The following is an 18,938-nucleotide window of genomic DNA, read 5'->3' on the forward strand; positions in this document are numbered from 1 at the left end:
CCTGCCTGAAACCCTGGAGGGCCATTGCTGCCAGTCAGTGTTGACAATGCTGGTTTAGATGGACCAAGGGTCTTACTCAGTAGAAGGCACCTCTTAAACTTTTATAATGAAGCTGTATCTTTCTCACTAAAACTGTTGGGGCACTTTCAAAGCACAGTGCAAATAAATAGTTCTTGAAAGAGTCAGATCTCTATTGACCCAAAGTATTAGTGGAAGCAACTTTTAGATTGTACTTATAGGGTATGCTTAGATACTGATTTCACTCACCTTGGGAGTGGAGGGGGCAGATTAATGGAATTTTAATGGGGAATTAAAACCTGCTAGTTGTCACCAGTGTGTCACATCTACAGGCATGTGTGCTCTTTAAAAAATCCATGGGACAGCTCTGGATGCTTACAAACCAACCCACATTTGCCCTTGCCCTGTGTTATTAGGAGCAAGGCAAAATGTGTTGAGCGAGTGTAATAAAAATTGTACTCCTGTATCTGTTTGTACTGGAAAGGCATCAAATGCTTTTCTTCAGCGGCACATCTGTCTAGAACGCCTGCCCTTAGAGTTTGGCTTTTAAGAGCATTTGTTCCTGCACAGAAGGAAGACTTGTATTTATTTACCTAGAACGCCTGTTGGAGAGGATTGTACTTATTCCTGGATTTTGTTACAGATGAGCTGTGCCTTAAGACAACAATGGTAGCATTTGGGAGTTATCTTAACTCGAAAAGGAGTCAAACTCCCCCCTTTTGGGTTTTAATTCTTCCTTTTCCTTATTACCCAAATATTTCTGACAAATCTTGCACTCATCAGGTTGGATCCACACTTAGAGTACACTAATTGAAATTGATTGGACTTAAATTAATCATGTATCCAACCCATCGTGTTTATTTGTATGCTTCCAACTGAGCAGGACTTCATTTCATGTCTGGATAACTTCTGTGACTCACTTATATGGATGGAACCCACCAGCAAGGTATTATGGTCTGCCAAGGTGCATCCTCAGGCAGGTTGCAAAAGCACGAAATGCATGACATCTCTGGTGGTCACAGTACATAACTGGTGTTTGCAGAGTCCCTGAAGTGTGTGTGTCGGGGCGGGGAAATGGTTTGGGCTTCACTGAAGTGCGGTACTTTCAAAGTGGGAGGGGGGGAAAGCAGGTGGGACAGTTAGTGACTAACTGCTACTCAATTCTGTCTAGCTGAAAGGAAGTGGGGTGGCAACGTGGCATCACAACCCACTTTGAGAACATATGAAGCCGCCTTAGACTTTTGGTCTTTCTAAGGGACTATTGGTCCATCTAGTAGGGAATGATGAGCACAAAATGAATGCCTCGTATAGAAACGCTCTTTCTGTTGTTGTTATGGCTATATGTTAAAATCGTTACGTACTTAGAAAAATTATTATATCTATGTGTGTGTGCGTGTGCAGCCATGCTGGCTGAGGATGTGATCCAGCATATCTGGAGGACACCAGGTTCAGGAAGGCTGATTTATACAATGAGCTTAACATAGAAACCTTCCTACACTTGACAAGATCTCAAAAATACATCATTAAAATACTTAATGAGAGACTGATTTAGACACTGTTGCTGCTGCCTGCCTAGGGGTTGTTTGGACCTCTGGATCTCTTGGCATCCCTGGTGCCTTGCAACACCCTTTTCACTTTCATCCTGCATCTAGGGTTGCTGCTCTCCTTCTGCCAAAGACCACATGATGACAATCCCTGACCAGTGGTGATTGATCTCTGTTATGGCCTTGCTTTTCAACATTCTAAGATCACTGTCCCCTATGAACCATCAGCATCTGCGGTTGAGGACCAGACCTCCCCTCGAAGATGGTCTGGAGCAGCCTGTGCCAACACATTCTCCCATCAGCCTATCCCAGGGTTGTAGAACAAAATGGGTGGGCAGCCAAATTACTCCCCACTGGATCCTCAGCAGGCCAGAGGGCATCAGTGTGTGTTCCCACACCCACTCATACCATCGCCCCACCCATTTTCCCTTTCCCTATGAGTCGGCTATTACTGGGAGGACCTGTTGTCAGGAGTGATATAGCTCAGAAATAAGTTTACTAGCTCAACTGCTCTCAACCCAGTGTGGTGTAGTGGCTAAAGTGTTGGACTGGGAGTCAGGAGCTCCTGGTTCTAGTCCCCACTTGGCCATGGAAACCCACTGGGGGACTTTGGGCCAGTCACAGACTCTCAGCCCAAGCTACCTCACAGGGTTGTTGTTGTGAGGATAAAATGGAGAGGATTATGTACACCTCCTTGGGTTCCTTAAAAATGGTGGGATATAAATGCAATAATAACAACAACCCATTAAAGCTAAAGCCTTTTGAACCTAAGCATGCCGTTATTGAAAAAAGCAAGACAGGTAAACAAATGAACAAAAAACCCAACTGAAAGAAAAGAAGAAATCTCAAGAGTCCAGACATACTAAAATCAAATTTATTACAAGCTTTGGCTTACAACTAAAACAATCATGGAGTGAGACAAGAACTCTTCTTGCTGGTTACAGCTTTGGATCCTCACCCCGCTTAAAGGTCCAAACATATTTTACTATTTCCACTGCCAAAACCATTGTTCAGACCATTGCTAGTGCTTTCTTCTTGATTTATTGACTTAAAAAAAAAAACCCCACAAATATCCCTAACAAACTAAATTCTCAGACCAGACATTTAAAAGGTTCCCTTGGCGGCATATAGAAAGACATAGAAATAAGTGCAGGCGCAAAGTTTTTTGCATTAGGGCGAACTGTTTTTCCCATCTTAGCTCCTGCACAGACACAGAACCTGACTCTAGATTTGAAGTCTCCTGCCTGAGTTAGTCAACCATTCTTGGCCTTGCTTTTCAAGTACCTGCATGGTTAGCTGATCAAATGCTTGCATGGAGCTTAATTTTATTGTTTACTTCTTTAAAGTGTCCCCCGCCCCCCAGTCTCATGTTGAAAGCTGCTGAGGCAGAGATGTGGCTTTGTGAATGACACAAGGGTTAGCCAATCAGTGGCGTGCACAGCCCTATTGCCTGACAAATGGGCAGTTGCTTCGTTGCTGACAAAAGGTCATGTTAACACTGTGCAAATCCAGCTTCTGCTGAAAGAGGGAACAGACCAGTCCTGAGCAGAAGACAGGCAAGGAGAACATATATCAGAAGTGCAGATAATGCATTTCCACAGCAGGCACAATGATGCATCTGTTCTTGAGACTCTCTTGCACTCTTTGTGCCATGTGCAAACACTGTTAACAGAGGGCAGACATAGAACAGATAATAAATGTATGGTCTCACCAATAAAAGTCCTATTTAGGCATTTCAGATTTAAGCCTGTTTGAAATTCTCAGATTAGCCTACGGTATTTCACAATTAAGATACAGCAGCCAATTACCAGTAGCATGACCTCATTCTACTGGAGTTGTACGTGAAGAGTACCTGTAACTCAGTCAGGCTTTAGATAAATTAGAGGAAGATACACGCGAACCACTAGCCTGAATCTCCTTGGTAATGTGCAGTTACTTTTGTTTCCCCTGTAAGCAGCAGGCAATGAAGTAGAGCAGAAAAGCACGAATGCAGTGACATCACAGCATGTATATTTTTTCAGCTGCATGTTGCCAGAGAGACATGGGAGGGGAATAGGTTCAATAGCAAACTTAATACATAATTTTGCCTTCAGTCTGGTTTGAGATCTCTCACTGAAGAGATCTTGAACAGATCTCTCCAAGGTTTATTTTATATGCTTCCACCTCTGGCTCAACCTGTTTATTTGTACATCATCTCAAATATTACAAAAACGCCCTTAATGTCCAGTGATCTCCTTCCAAGAAGGAACCAAACCCCTGGAATGCCTCATCGCTTGAAGAAGTGGGGCAAACGTAACAGTATAACGTGCTCGATTATTACAAACAACCCCACACTTGCATATAGGAAAGGCACGGAATGAGTTGCGCAATTAATGTCTTGCTGCAATAATTCACCATTGCTGAACAGACAACCGACCAATTTAAAAGCCATGTGAGCCTTCAGCAATGGGAATGGAAAGAAAAGCTTTGGCTGCAAGTTTGATTCTCTCCTCTGCACATAGTCCCCTCTTTGGATTGCAGCCAGCAAATCTGCTGGTTGAGAACGTTTACTATAAATCTTTAAAAACTTTTAACATTAGCAAAACTGGAAGTACTGCAGGCTTTGTATTGAAAAACTTTATTTTGCTGCCTCAGTAACTGCTTTAGCAGATGACAAGGAATACAAGATAACCACTGCCAGTAAGAGTGCATGTACATAAAAAAACATAAGAGAACTTTACACTCAGCGGTTTCTAGTTCCGATCCTATGGGCCACTCACTGGCCTGGTTCAGACAACACGCTAAACCACGCTGCTTAACCACAAAATGGTTAAGGGAAGCCCTTAGCCATTTTGTGGTTAAGCAGCGTGGTTTAGCGTGTTGTCTGAACCAAGCCACTGTACAGCACAAGCTTAGGCAGATGTAAGCCCACTGGATTCAACAGGCTCATGAATGGCTCCACGTTAGATGCGGCTTTCTATCTTCTCCGCTAGGGTACCAAACTTTCTCAAGTATATAGCAATGCAGCATGACCCACAGGTCAGTTTTTGGAGTGTAAATGTAAGAATGTATTCCATGGAATACCCATCTTGGTGCCCTCCAGTTGTGTTGTACTATCATTCCCATCAGCCTTAACCATTAGCCATGCTGGCTGAGGATGTAACCCAACATATCTGGAGAGGACCAGGTTCAGGAAGGCTGCCTTATACAATGAGCTTAAAATAGAACCCTTCCTACACTTGACAAGACCTCACAAATATGTTATTAAAATACTGAATGATTGATTTAGACACCATAGAGCACTGTTTTCCCCCAGGATATTCGAACTGCCTCCTATGAAATCTGAACTTAAAGGGGCTTGAACCCTTAAATGGCAACATGAAAGCTGGAAGGATACACATTGGATGGAACAATTTATTATTACGTTCAAGAGATAAGTGGGCTGCACTTGAAATTAATGCGTCATAAACGTCTATTATACCCGCAAAAAGAATACTGTAGTTGAATAGTATCTGTCCTCTTGTTTTGCTAATGTAGAGAAGCAGAAGGTTCTCTCTTCCCTATATCACTAACCATAATTCTTATGACATCATCAAGAGCGCAATGTAAGCAGAAGTATCTATGATCTCATTCTTGGAGGAAAAATGGTTGGTGATTTTATGAGAAGAGCATATTCATAAATGAGATACTACTGCATATACTTATGTGTGTTTGCTTCACAAAATAATTGCAGATTGTGGAAATGTGTCTCTTTAAAAACAACAACAATATACAGACACCACAACCTTGAATTTTGCATGTGCAGAGTATTTTTTATGCACACAGGAAGCCTGGAAATACTAATAGATGCAATGGATTGAATTTAACTTTTTAAAAAGTGGTATAATACCACTATTCTAAGGTAGTGCTGCCACTAATCTTGTGTCTGTATTCTATGTAACCAACACTCCATTTTTAGGGAGAGGAAGATTATTATTCCAAATTTCCAGTGTAAGATTTTCAAATTAATGTGTGGATATATACAGTACAGATACTACTACTATGTATGGAAACAACCTTGAAAATCCACAACTGGGCAATACCTTTATTAGGACCAACTAAAATACCACCAAAAATTGTGCAAGTATTCGAGTTCTCCAGAACTCTTCTTCAGTGTAACGAAACGAAATCGCAACTGTGATCTCCTACTCCCTACCTATGTGGCTACAGGCACCTGGGCAAAATTTCATTAAACTGGTGAAGAGTTCTGGAGAACTTGAATCCTTGCACAATCTTTGGTGGCATTTTACTTTGTAATCCTTAAATATTTATTCATTGTAAGCTGCCTAGAACTCTTTGGACAAGACGTAGGATACCAATGTTTTAAACTAATAGCAATAAAGGTATTGCCGAACTATCTTTGTGTTTGATGCTTAGAAATGATGTAAAACTTTGGCGAGTGTCAATTCTACATCAGAAAAACATTGTATTGCATTTGTGCACAGGAAGGACACTGCCCCACCAACCCCGCCTCAGATAAACAGTCTGATGCAAAAACCTTAAACAACTTCCAGTAGCACAAACTCCTGCAAAAGTGACTGCTACTGAGCAGTAAACATTCAGAAGGCACTTGAAATGCTGCAAACATGTAAAAAGGCAGCATTTACATTTGAACTATTCCGCTTTTTAAGATGTGGGAGCAGGGTGCTGTCAAAACAAATAAAATGTGTGCCTCTGACAGGGACTTGAGCATCTCACTTGAAAACCAGAACAAATTTGCTACGACAGAAGCACACGATGTTCTGCACTTTGAAGTCTATGGCAAATCACAGAGATGCAACTCAGCTATGGGGTTTGTTGTCCGATGTAGATCTGCTTTGATGTGGGAAAGCTTAGGGTGTGTTTAGAATCCTGCTTACCTCGAAGCAAGCCCTATTGAAACAAACAGGTGGCCCCTCTATTGCTGGCTCTCAACTGCTTCAGCCCGTCGTGACCATACATGTGCTGCCACCTACTGGATCCAGCTGCACATATGCCACTAAATAAAAGACCAAAGTGTTCTTTGAGCATTTTGTAGCAGTGTTCCAAAACCTGCGTAGAGCAGCTGATGCACACGAGTGGCTCACCGTCGGCTGAAGATGCAGAGAGCCAACACAGGCAAGGATTTTCTCCTTGGCCGCCACGCACTGAAATAACTCTTCGAAAAAGCGTAGAGGTCAGTACGGAAGTTAACATTCTATAACACAGGTGGGCTGAAGGTCTCCAAACGCCTACTTTAGTCCGCCCAGTGAATCCTGGGCAAAGTTCACCAACTACAATACAGAGGTAAAACAGTTGTTCAGACCATTCTTCTTCTCATAGGAAGGAAAGATTGAGAGAGCGCTGTTTTAGCCTTTTTGTACTGTGGAGTAGTCTGTCCACGTGCTGCTTTTCAGCAGGAGAGAAAGAGATTGTGTGGGCTGAAGGAAAGGAACAAACCCTTACAGTTCTCCTGCTACTGACCAAGTCTTAAGTCCATCATCAGAAAAATAAAAGCCTCCTTGGTGTGCAGTTGGCATATCAATGGCCGCCGGAGTCTATTTCAAATGGACACTGGACGATTCAGAGCAAGTTCTGTAGCATTCGTGGGGATAATCTGCGTGTCCATGAATCCCAATGCATTTCTTTTGCTTCTTGAGGAAGATGATCTACTATTTTCAGTGCTGCTACTTCAGTATGCTTTGAATTCATTCCACGACTCAGAGCTCATCCTGATTGTCAGGGAGGGTTGCAGTACGGTGGGAGGGAAGAAATAATAATAGATAAAACACAAAATGCTGCTTTCATGTTCTCATGAAGGATTCTTTTGCCTGCACTGCCATAAAAAATGCCAGTTATACGATGTCTAATATAAGGGATACTGTATTTTCTGAGTTGTTCTTTACATTGTACAGTAAAAGCTTAGAACTTGCACCATTCACTAGTTGTCTAGTACAGGTTGGATCCAAAGGTTCCTCCTTTGGTTCCAACCAGTTGACATTAGGTGCGTCCAAGTGAGGCTTTTATTGTGCCATCACCCTGCCTCATTCATGAAATTTAAGAAGAAACCTAGGGCATGGCTAGATCTACCGGCGGAGGGGGGAGGTTCTCGCAATATGCTGATTGCGAGATCCTCCCCCTCAGTCTACATGCAGCGTGCAACGTCCTGGGAGGAAGAGGATGTCACGTCCGCCATTTTGTTTTTGTATAAAAAATGAGCGCTGGAGCGCTCCTGCAAAAACGGTATTTTTTTTTTAAAAAATCCCTCCCTCTCTCCCCACCCCAGATGGAGCCCATGCCCTTGTGGTTACTCATGAGGAGCCGGGACGAAACCGGGACGGTGGCCAACATCTCCCGCGGGAAAAGTCGGGATAAAAATGGTGGCCGTTATCCCGGGGAAAGGGAGGGATCATCCCTCCCTGCCCCCGGGATCCCCTGTGCGTCATGTGGATGCACAGGGATGATCCCGGGGTGATCCCTGGGATAAACACTCATCTAGACATGCCCCTAGAGATCATGGTCTTCAATTTGCAGCTGCCCCATGTTTTCCCACCACTTCTTCCATCTTTTCTGTTGCTGTAGAAAATCTGTTAAGGAAAAATGGACCGAAGAGCTGCCTTTGGACTGATGATACCTGTCTAGGAGCACCCACGGTCCCCCTGATTTCTCAAGGTGTAGCTGCTTGATACTACTTAGCCAGTCATAGCATGGAAGGTACAAAATTATCCCTCAACGACCTTGTAGAGTAGGCCAATATCAGAATTTAGTCCTGCAGTAGTTCCGCCGTTTCCTTCAAGGCATTCTTTCTGAACCGCACCAGATTCTTGAAAGTATTTGAAATAATTCAACAAATTCAAATGGAAGAGGAGGGATGCCACAGCAGGCATGTTTGCTTTTTGTTTACAAGATGTATGTCAAAATTGGGTGGTATCCCATGATGGCTTTGTACTAATAGAAAGGTCTTCTGCTTAAATAAGGCAGGGCATCCATCCCCCATGTTCTTCTGAAGATTCCTTCAACCCCAGAAGCAACTTTTCAAGGGGTATTGGGAGGGGTCCTATACTGGGGAGGAGGGAATTGGCAAAAATCAGGTGATCTGACTTGCACAAGTGGGAAGCTACCTATTGGCTAGAGGGAAGTAGTGCAAAGCCACCATTGGCTATAACCCACAGACAACAAACAGTACAGGATGAAGATGTTAAAATACCTGTGTTAATAGACCTCAAAACAAATTGCCCACCTTGTTTCTGGAAGATATTTTTCTGTTATTTTTTATGTCTTCTACTTTCTCCATCAGTAGTTCAGCTATGGCTTTTGCATCGTGGCTGTCTATCTGTTCCCCAAATGCATTTTTCTTTAAATACAGAAAAAAAGAGGGTTATCATCTCTGGCCAAATCACACATTGATGTGTTTGAAGCTACCTTAAAGATCATCTTAATGAAAAGTACTCTTATTAGTTGTGGTTTTTTTGGTAGCATTAAGTCAACTCTATTTTTATTGTATTTTTATTACATCCCAAACTTTGATATTGCATAGCACAGCTACAGTAATTAGAAGATATACCCAAGGATCTTCTCAAGTGCCATGCTGATATGCTAAAGCTGGCTGAAGTATGAATGACGCCTATCTGTAGGTTGTGGATTCCTGCCTTTTGGCAGAATAAAGGGACACATCCAGAAAAGGAACATCTTAGTATCATCCCAAGCTTCTTAATGGCCTGTAGGCAAAAGGAAGTTCCTCTCTTTCCTGGTCCATGGCGCTAGAAGACAGTCTATAGCTTCTGAGCCGTAGTATGCATATGAGTAGTCATGGTTCAGCAAGTTTACTTTTTTAAAAAAGAAAAGGAAATCCTTTTTGGAAAAAGTGGTACTAATTTGCATTACCTAACACTAAAAACGATGCAGTTGCTGAAAACAGCATTTGATGGACCAAGCTGCCATTATAGCCTACCCGTTAATCAGGAAGAAGCCTTATACTGAGCCAGCCCATCAGTCCATCTAGTCTGATACACTGACGGGCAATGGAAACAGGAATCTGTCTCAGCCATCCTTGGAGATGCTGGGGATTGAGGGGAGACATGACAGCACTCTTCAAATACTTGAAAGGTTGTCACACAGAGGAGGGCCGGGATCTCTTCTCAATCATCCCAGAGTGCAGGACACGGAATAACGGGCTCAAGTTAAAGGAAGCCAGATTCCCTCTGGACATCAGGAAAAACTTCCGGGTTGTTAGAGCAGTACGACAATGGAACCAGTTGCCCAGGAAGGTTGTGGGCTCTCCCACACTAGAAGCATTCAAGAGGCAGCTGGACAACCATCTGTCAGGGATGCTTTAAGGTGGATTCCTGCATGAGCAAGTGGTTGGACTCGATGGCCTTATAGGGCCTCTTCCAACTCGATTAGTCTATGATTGAACCTGGGACCTTCTGCATGTAAAACATCTGCTCTACCAGGGAGCTATGCCCCTCCCTCATCCTTGACAGTTTGCAGGTTTGAGTATTGGTTTGTTTTTGTTTTTTTACCTTTGTCCCTTGATAAGAGTAAAATTTAACTGTTGGATAGGCTCGGATGCCAGCAGATTGACAAGTTTGAGCATAGGCTTGGCAGTCAACTTTCCCGGCTTTCACCTTTCCTTTGACAGTCTTTAAGAGAGGGAGAAAGAGAGAAGCATTGACGTCCATTGCTTAAGAAGGGTCCATGTCTGTTTCTCGGAACAAATAGTTTGCTGGTGTCAGAAAAATCTTACAATTACCTTAGCAAGGATCTCAAATTCCGGAGCAAAATTTTGACAAGGGCCACACCAAGGCGCATAGAAGTCGATGACCCAGTGCTCTTTCCCATTCAGAACTTTGTCAGTGAAGCTCTGAGGTGTTAGATCCACAGACACCTGAGGTAAATACCTTCATAAAAAAAGAAAAATGCACGTAGGATTTTAATTACTTAAACAGCTAAATATTAAGTGATACATCAACAACAGTTACCACTATCATGTATATGTAGTCAAGAACAGTTCTCACTCTTGAAAGAACTCAGTTTTTCTTTCTTTCTTTCTTTTAGGGTTTAGGACCCATTTAGGACAGAATGCGATGGACTGTGCCCTTGTTGCTCAGAGGGCCCTGAACCCGGAGGCTTCTGAGATTCCTATGCCCTCCTGGGCCGAAGGTGGCAGGGTTGGAAGGGTGGCAGAGGCAAACTTTGCTTCCCCATTCTCCAATTTCCAATATTTTCGCTGGACAGGCTGTGGGGACTTTGGAAGGGGAGGGAAGGAGAATGGAGGAGGCTCATCCAGGCCTCTCTGGTCTTCTCCCCTTCCCCGCCACTTCATTAGCCACTGGGGGGCAATTTCCCCTTCCCCAACATCAATTTTCCTACCTCAGAGAAAATTCTACCTCAGAGAAAACTACACCAGCTGCGAGGTTCAGATCGCCAATTCCCCCTTCCGAGGTCAGAGTGCTGTCTCTGACCTCGGAAGAGGTTTTCTGAGCCATCATATTGCCTCTGGGATGCTCACCCAGGAACACAGAATCACTCTCTCTGAATATCTATTTTGAACTTCTGTCTATTTTCCCCAGTATCAAAGATGAAAAAAGGACATACTGAAAATTTAAAAAACACCATATTTTTGATCTGGGCTTTAGAAAAGAAATATGCTTTTCAGTTAATCAGGAATTCAGGAATTCCCTCACGTTGCTTTAACCAAGGCCCTTAGCCATAAAACTTTGAACAACTTGAAGCGTTTAAAATGGAGAAGAACACCCTTCTATTTTCACGCTAAAAATCTAACACATCATCAAACCGTAATGCTTTAAAAAACAATGAGTACAGTGACATTTACATTAACCAGAAAAGCTGTGACTGGCCAGAATTTCTGCTGTGTGTAGATGTATTACATGCTTGTCTGGTGTTATATGTGAATGGCCCCTACGCAAGTCATTGCCACAGAAAAATATCAATAATTTCTGGCAAATAACACTATTTGGCTGAATTGTGAGCAGATCTTGATGTAATAACTCACCCTAGCGCCCATCTTCTCAGTGAATAAGCATCTCTGTGCCAGGCATTGTAGCTACTGTTAGAAGATATAAAAGCAAAGAGTAAAATATACTGAAAGAGGCAATGTTTGAGATGGCATGTACAAATGGTGCACACTTTCCTTTCACTAGATTCACAGTGTTGCAGATTTCCTTAGGAAAGATCATGAACTAGAGCTGGATACTGGAATCCTATCCCAGTACCAGCCGATGGATCTTCCCTAAAAAATATTCACATGGACTTTCAATTTTAGCATTTTCAACATGCTTTTCTCCATAGCAATAATTCTGACACAAGCCACGCGAAAGGAAATGACACACTGAATCAAAAGAAAACAATGCTATGGAACCTGAGATGATGGTGGCCAACTCTTGTTTTGGATGGAAAAGAAAAGAACGTAAAAGGAGCTATACTACTAGGTCCGATCCAGCATCCTCAGTAGCTAAGCAGTGTTTCTGGAAGCCCACAATCCACCACAGCAACCTGAATTCAGAGAGGCATATTGCCTCTATACCTGGAGTGCCACTGTACCTAAAAGCCACTAATATACTTATCCATCACAAATTTATTATTAATTTCATTTCGTTTCTATACTGCCCAATAGCTGAAGCTCCCTGGGCAGTTCACAAAAAATAAAACTGTAAGTAAAGCATAAATTATGAAAGCTTAAAACCATAATATAAAACCACAATATAAAAGTACAACCAGAATAAAACTGAGCAACAATGTAGAGATTAAAACAGAGATTTAAAATGCAGATTTAAAACAGCAGAGTTAAAAACTAGGATAGTAAATTGCTAAAATACTGGGAAAATAAAAAGATCTTCACCTGGCGCCGGAAAGAGTACAATGTAGGTGCCAGACGAAGCTCCCTAGGGAGCTCATTCCACAGCTGGGGTGCCACAGCAGAAAAGACCCTCCTCACTTCTTTTGGCCGGGGCCCACGGAGAAGAATCCCTGAGATTGATCTTAGGGTCCGGGCAGGTACATGTGGAAGGAGGCCATCCTTCAGATAACCTGGCCCCAAGCCATTTAGTGCTTTGATGGTTAATACCAACCTGGACATGGACTGGCAGCCAGTGCAGCTGGAAAAATACTGGCATAAGTACTATGATCTTGCTGGCCAGTCTCCATTAACAATAGCACTGCCCTGTTTTGGACTAGCTGAAGTTTCTGGACTGTTACACATATAACAAATTGCAGTAATCCAGACGAGAGGTTATCAGAGCATGGATAACTGTAGCTAGGCTATCTCTGTCTAGATAAGGGCACAGTTGGTTTATCAGCCTAAACGAAAGGTGCTGCTTGGCACTGAGTCCACCTGTGCCTCAAGTGACAGTTCTGGATCCAACAGCACCCCCAAACTATGAACCCCTTTTAAAGACACATAAGCTAGTTGCTATCACTATATCTTATGGCAGCAAAGTCCATAAATAAATAGTTACACACAACTGAATTGTCATTAAGGTAGCAGACGCAGTGTTCTAGACAGCCTGCTGGACGTGAAGAGGCAACACAGTGTCTGCTTACTGCTCAAGGAAGAGGGGGAGAGACAGGGGCCAGAGCTCAGCAGTGCAGCACCCACTTCACACGCAGAAGATCCCAGGTTCAATTCCTAGGTAGGGTGAGGAAATAATCCTGCCTGCAACCCTAGAGAGCTGCTACCAGTCAATGTCAACAATATTGGGCTAGTTGGACCAAGGGTTCTGACTCAGTATAAGGCTGAAATATACCTCAACGGACCATACAAACGGCTCCAACAGGGTTGATTTCCTAACTTGCATTTATTTGCTAATTTAGTTTATTCTACTGGTCAAATCTAAAATGAATTGTTATTCTAATAATGAAACTAAATCTCGGAATTGGCAATAGCCAATGGTACTCCTACACAAAGTAGTCCCATTGACGTGAATGGGCTTAGTTTATGTAGAACCACCATTGCTTTTAGTAAGAATTTTAAAAGAGTATGATTCAAACACCACAAATCGACGGTTTAGCCTGCATGGGCCATCTGTAATCTGCTATTTTCTTCTCTGACTGGACTATTTAAAGCTCGCTTTGCCAGAGCTTCAACAGAATGCACGCCTTTGGACACAATATTTTTACAAGCCAAGAATACAATCCAAACAGGGGCATTACTCACTAATATTGATAGGCTGAAACTGATTTTTGCGGGAAGAGTCTTATTTCAGGATAGCCTTGAATGTTTTCTTGGTGACAAAGAGAGAAATATTTTTGACAGTCCACACTGCCAACCGCAATCAGATTATTCACCAGCTGGAACAAAGGAATAATTTATTCAGCTTGAGTTGGAAAAATGCCTTCAATTGAAATTCAAAGGTTTATCACATTTACATCTTTTAATAGCCTGTCAGCCTAATACAGAAATCAGTGTCTGCTTCCACGGGCTCATGGATTTCTCAAGTGGACACGCTAATGCTTTAATTCCAGCAAAGAGAACAGATTTGTATGCTAAGGAATGCAGACATTTATCTGCTTCCCCTTAGTCTTTCTTTCCTCTCTCTCTTTTCCTCTCCATGTCACCCTACCCCAGTAGGCTAAAACCAAAGGCTTGATCAGCTAATAAATCAGATAAACATGAGAGTTCCCTTGAAGTAGGTCCCCTGCACCAAAAGATAGTGCTTATGCCTTTGGATTGTATACACAATTGAAAAGTGGATTTATCTGTTTTTTAAATGTCCAGGGGGTAGCTTATTCCCAACTCCAATCTTGACAAGATTAATAATCCTTTTTGTGTGTGTACATTTTCTCCTACACTCATATCACACGAATAGCCTTGCAAGAGTCAGAGATGCCTACTCAGAAATTTAAACAGACCATAGTGATAAAACTGAAACAAAACCCCAAATGATTTCCACATTTTTAAAACAAATTCAGAAGAATAGGACTACCATGTCTTCTGTCTGTTTCCAGCATAATATTTAAATGTGTTACAGTATTTACTCCAGGTAAATGAATACAAGATTTCTATTAGGGATGTGATGATAACCTGCCAAGGTTCTATTGTCAGTGGTGTAGTTCTACTTATGTAGGCAAGTAACTCTGATAATCCTTGTGTCTAATTATATTTAATTTAAAATCCAGTGCGAAAAAATATATCGGTGGTCTGATGTACAAACTCCTTTGCAAATTGCTTAGAGAGAAAAAAAACACACAGATGTAGTTGGATGGCTGTTTTGCACAAGCTTGGAGATTTGTGTATAAAAGCCATATCTGTGCAGAATCAGGATAAGTCCCTTCATTATGAAACAGACATGGATCTTTAAACCTGTTGTCAGTTTCACCTTTAAGAGAAGACAGTGACTTGTTATGGAGGTAGGGAGAAAGCTTGTCAGTTTGGGCAAATGCCCTTAAATTGTTCTTTTGCATTTCATGTATATAGCATCAGCTGAGTGGGCTGATAACTATTGGAATTGAACAGGTTTGGAGGGGGAATTTCACTGTTTCCTTCCCTACTTTAGTCCCAGTTGTGGGTAAAATCCCTCTTCCGACAGAGGTATTTGCTTTTGGTTGTGGTAGCACATTTCCTTCAAATGCTTCATATGAACTTTTTCTTCAGGAGTGAAGAAGGGGAAGAAAAGGGTTAAACTGCTCCTCCACACACGCAAAGAAGCTGCAGGTCAAATGTAAAGACACCTTCTGTGTCTTGTCTAGTTTGGCCTTTTCAGTAGTTTGCAGCCTTTGCGTGAGGACTAAATAATGTATAATTAAGAGCTGAGCTTTCCAAAATGGGTGGCTGGATTGCACAAGCCACTGTATAAGCAAGGGGAGAAGAACACTGCCAGCTTTTTCAGAAGAAAAACGTACGAACATACAAAAGTTGTTCAGAAACATTTGGTGTGTGTGTGTGTGTGTGTGTATACCATGGATGTCTGACACTACAGGATGGCATTAGAGAAAACTCTGCACAAATAAAGGCATATATAATAAACACCCCCAAGTTCTATATTTTATATGGATATAACATATATTTGGTTTTACCCTGGACATCCTCTTCCATTCCGGCATTAAAGCTTGGCAGGGACCGCACCACGGAGCATAGAAATCAACCACCCAGATTTCATTATCCTTCCTTCTCTTCACTAGCTCATTGAAGGTCTCAGGTGTCAGAGAAACTACTGATGGGTTCATAAGATCCTAAGGCACAAAATGGAGAAGAAATAAATTAATCCACTTTCACATCTATAATCTTGTTTAAAACTATTTTAAAAAAGGATGAATCAAGTTGCATAACGTGTCAAACTCATAAGCATGTACAATTTGCTCATAGTACTTTATAAAAGTTGGTCATGGCTGATAGAATCATCTATAGTAAGCACTGGGAACCAAATCAGATGCAAGGATTTAGAGAATAATATGTGAAATTATGTATAAATTTTGTATATTTCTTTTTAATGTTCACTGTTTTTAACTTTTGTAAACCACCCAGAGAGCTTTGGCTATGAGGTGGTATATAAATGTTGTTGTTGTTGTTGTTATTATTATTATTATTAATAATAATAATAATAATGATGATGAACAAACTGACTTGTGCTATTTGAAGCCAGCTAGGGAATGCATACTTGTACTAGGTTTGATCAAGATTACAAATGATAAGAGCAATTCTGGAACAATAAGCTTATTGTAACATCTTTTTGTGCAGGATGATATCATAATATAGGTGGTAAATAGAAGAAAACAAGGCAAAGATTGTTATTTATAATGGCGAAAAGCAAATTATAATTGTTTGTATTATAATATATACATTTACTTCATTGTAATAACTTGTTATGCTTAAATGAATGAAGTGATTCATTGGTAGTATACATTTTATTTTTTCTTGCAAATTTAATAAAATTTACGAAATACCAAATCAAGTAAGAAATATTAGCAATAATGGACTCCAAAATACTTTACATCTGTTTTAATGAAGCCTACATAAATACGTTTCTTTGAAACTTACATTTTAAACTCACCACTAAATAACATCCCTGTATTTGCAGCAGCAAGTTTGCAAAATTATACAACATTTGACACAATTACCTCGATAAACTCCAAAATCTGCTCAGCGGAATGATGTCCTTCATATTCATGAGTGTTAGACTGATTGAATACCACAGTTGTTGGGTAAGCTCTAATGTTGTGCTATGGAATTATCAAAATGAAAAATCTTTAGAATAAGCAGAGACACTTTTTCAAGTTTCAGCAGATATCTGCTATTTCATTCAATACTTTGGACATGTTTTGAAAACTAAAAGGAAACTTCTACCATCACAGTAATATTTGGAAGTAGGGAAGTTAACTACAGAGAAGGCTGAAGAAACATTTCAGTGGAACACTGAGAAAGGTGCTAATTCATTTTAACAAGAGCTTAATAGTGCAAGGAACACATGTCTACCTAGAATTAAGTCCCACTGAGTTCAATGGCGTTCACTCCCAGATAAGCATGCATGGAATCGCAGCCTAGAAATTCTACCGAATACCTTTTCCTGTAGCACAGAGGGAAGTATCCAAACAGGTTGCTCCATGCATGCGGACCGCTTGTGCAAGGGGAATTTAGTACTTCCTTTAGGAAGCCATGAAATGGATTGGGACAACTTGGGGGAGTTACCTTATGTGAGCTCTGCTGACCTGCCCCATTCCAGGGCTGACAGTTTCAAGTTCCTAGAGGAATCACTAAATCCATGTTGCGCAAGAGGTGGGTGCCGCTTGCTGAATGGAATCAACAGTGCCCCTGCTTGCGCAAAGACTCGCTTGGATACTGCCCAGGGATTACAGGTTTAATTCTTGTGAAGTGCTTTGAGCTTCTTTTGAAGAGTTGGAATTTAAATTAAGTAAATGAGGAATCTTATTAATCTTATGAGCTTATTAAGTCGCAAACTCAACTGAGTTCATAGGCTTTTATTAAAATACAGAGAGATTGACCTGGAAGTCTAGCTCTTTTCATTCAGTATGTCCTTTTATGCATGCCCACTAATAACTCATCATTCTTTAAATTAGTTCAAATTCTGTCCCTGTTTCCTATGCATTTTATTATTTTTTTATTTGCAAGGTTCCAAGTTCATGAAGCTTTAATCCTGCAAGATCATAGACACATCTTCCCCAACCTGGTGCCCTCCAGATGTGTTGGACTACAACTCCCTGGGCTGGGGAGGATTGGAACTGTAGTCCACTGCATCTGATTGGGGAAGGCTAATCTAGTTTATAACAGGCAGCAGAGAATAACTGAAGCAAAAGTTAACTTGATTTATAGGTGTGCAACAATACACACAAATCTGGGTTTTTACATGAATAGGATCTGCATAGGCTTCATTTCTTTGACTATAAAATAACAACAAGACACTGTTTTTCAAGGACAGTTAAACTGGAACAAAGATATATCCGTGAGGAAGAAATAGTTATACTTGCAGTTTACCATGTTGCAGATCCCTTCATGAACTGTGCAGTCTAATGTGCCAACTTTCAGTTGGCCATACAGTTGCTTTGATGCTTTCCTCAGTTCTGGCAATAAAGCCCGGCAGGGAGGACACCACTACCAAATAAGAGAGAAACAAACATCTCACCAAATGCCCAGGCCTCCCTACCATTTTTGGTTGGACAAGTCAAAAATTGTGTTCCCCTCCCTCCCCCCCCCCCAGGGAAAGTGGTATGGTGTTGGGCTCTGTTGCCTAAAGGAACATACGGAGTGGATTTAGGCAGCAGACCCACTGCTTGCTCCTTCCCCTTCATCTGGTCTTTCCTGCAGTGCTGGCTCCAGGTTCTGGGGTCCCATGGGCAAGACGCCTTCAGTGGGATGGGGTTTTACCAGTCTATCCTGACTGCCTGTTCACTTGCCCTCTCCCTCTGGACTCAAAAGTGTTGGATGGTGAAAATATAAAGAGAGAGAGATCCTGCCCACTGAAAACATTAAACCTGATACATTACCCCTGAAGGAATGTGACCCTCGATGGGAGAAAAAATAACCCTTCGCCACCCTTACGTTAATTGTTCCATTGCATCCCTCTCTTCTCTAATTCTAAGTGCAATCTGCTGAACAGACAACTTGCTTAGAATAGATTACGAAGTGCAGTATAGGACACAGTAAAACGGTGGACCAAAACATTCCTAGGTACCAGTCTAGAATTGCTACAAACCCACTCATTGAGTTATATTCAAACAGTAGTTACAGGTGCAAAGAAGTCAACAAGCCACGGCTCCTTCTCCTTGCCAGGAAAATTCTGAGGTCCAAGTGTGATGACATGGGAATTCACACTCTCCTTGGCAAAAGCCACTATGTCATACAGAATCTTCTTCCCTTGAAAAGGAAAATAGATAAATAAAGACCTGGTGTGGATAGCGGCCTACTATCTGCTCAGCGAAACAGGATGA

At 41.6% G+C, this 18,938-nt stretch overlaps 1 protein-coding gene across 1 annotated transcript in view; it reads right to left on the reverse strand.

The window, feature by feature from the left end:
* Positions 1–2,448: 2,448 nt before the first annotated feature.
* The window catches only part of DNAJC10 (DnaJ heat shock protein family (Hsp40) member C10), a 35,103-nt gene continuing 18,613 nt past the window's right edge, over positions 2,449–18,938 (reverse strand). Inside the window, exons 14-23 of the mRNA XM_063116296.1 lie at positions 18,737–18,864; positions 17,986–18,102; positions 16,614–16,715; positions 15,573–15,728; positions 13,714–13,847; positions 11,554–11,607; positions 10,291–10,438; positions 10,061–10,180; positions 8,779–8,892; positions 2,449–7,270 (exon numbers count right to left, since the gene is read on the reverse strand). Of these exons, the coding sequence (XP_062972366.1) occupies positions 7,259–7,270; positions 8,779–8,892; positions 10,061–10,180; positions 10,291–10,438; positions 11,554–11,607; positions 13,714–13,847; positions 15,573–15,728; positions 16,614–16,715; positions 17,986–18,102; positions 18,737–18,864 (1,085 nt within the window). The 3' untranslated portion in view covers positions 2,449–7,258. The remainder of the gene's footprint in view (positions 7,271–8,778; positions 8,893–10,060; positions 10,181–10,290; positions 10,439–11,553; positions 11,608–13,713; positions 13,848–15,572; positions 15,729–16,613; positions 16,716–17,985; positions 18,103–18,736; positions 18,865–18,938) is intronic.

This window comes from Elgaria multicarinata, chromosome 2, assembly GCF_023053635.1.
Source record: "Elgaria multicarinata webbii isolate HBS135686 ecotype San Diego chromosome 2, rElgMul1.1.pri, whole genome shotgun sequence".
Classification (NCBI taxonomy): domain Eukaryota; kingdom Metazoa; phylum Chordata; class Lepidosauria; order Squamata; family Anguidae; genus Elgaria; species Elgaria multicarinata.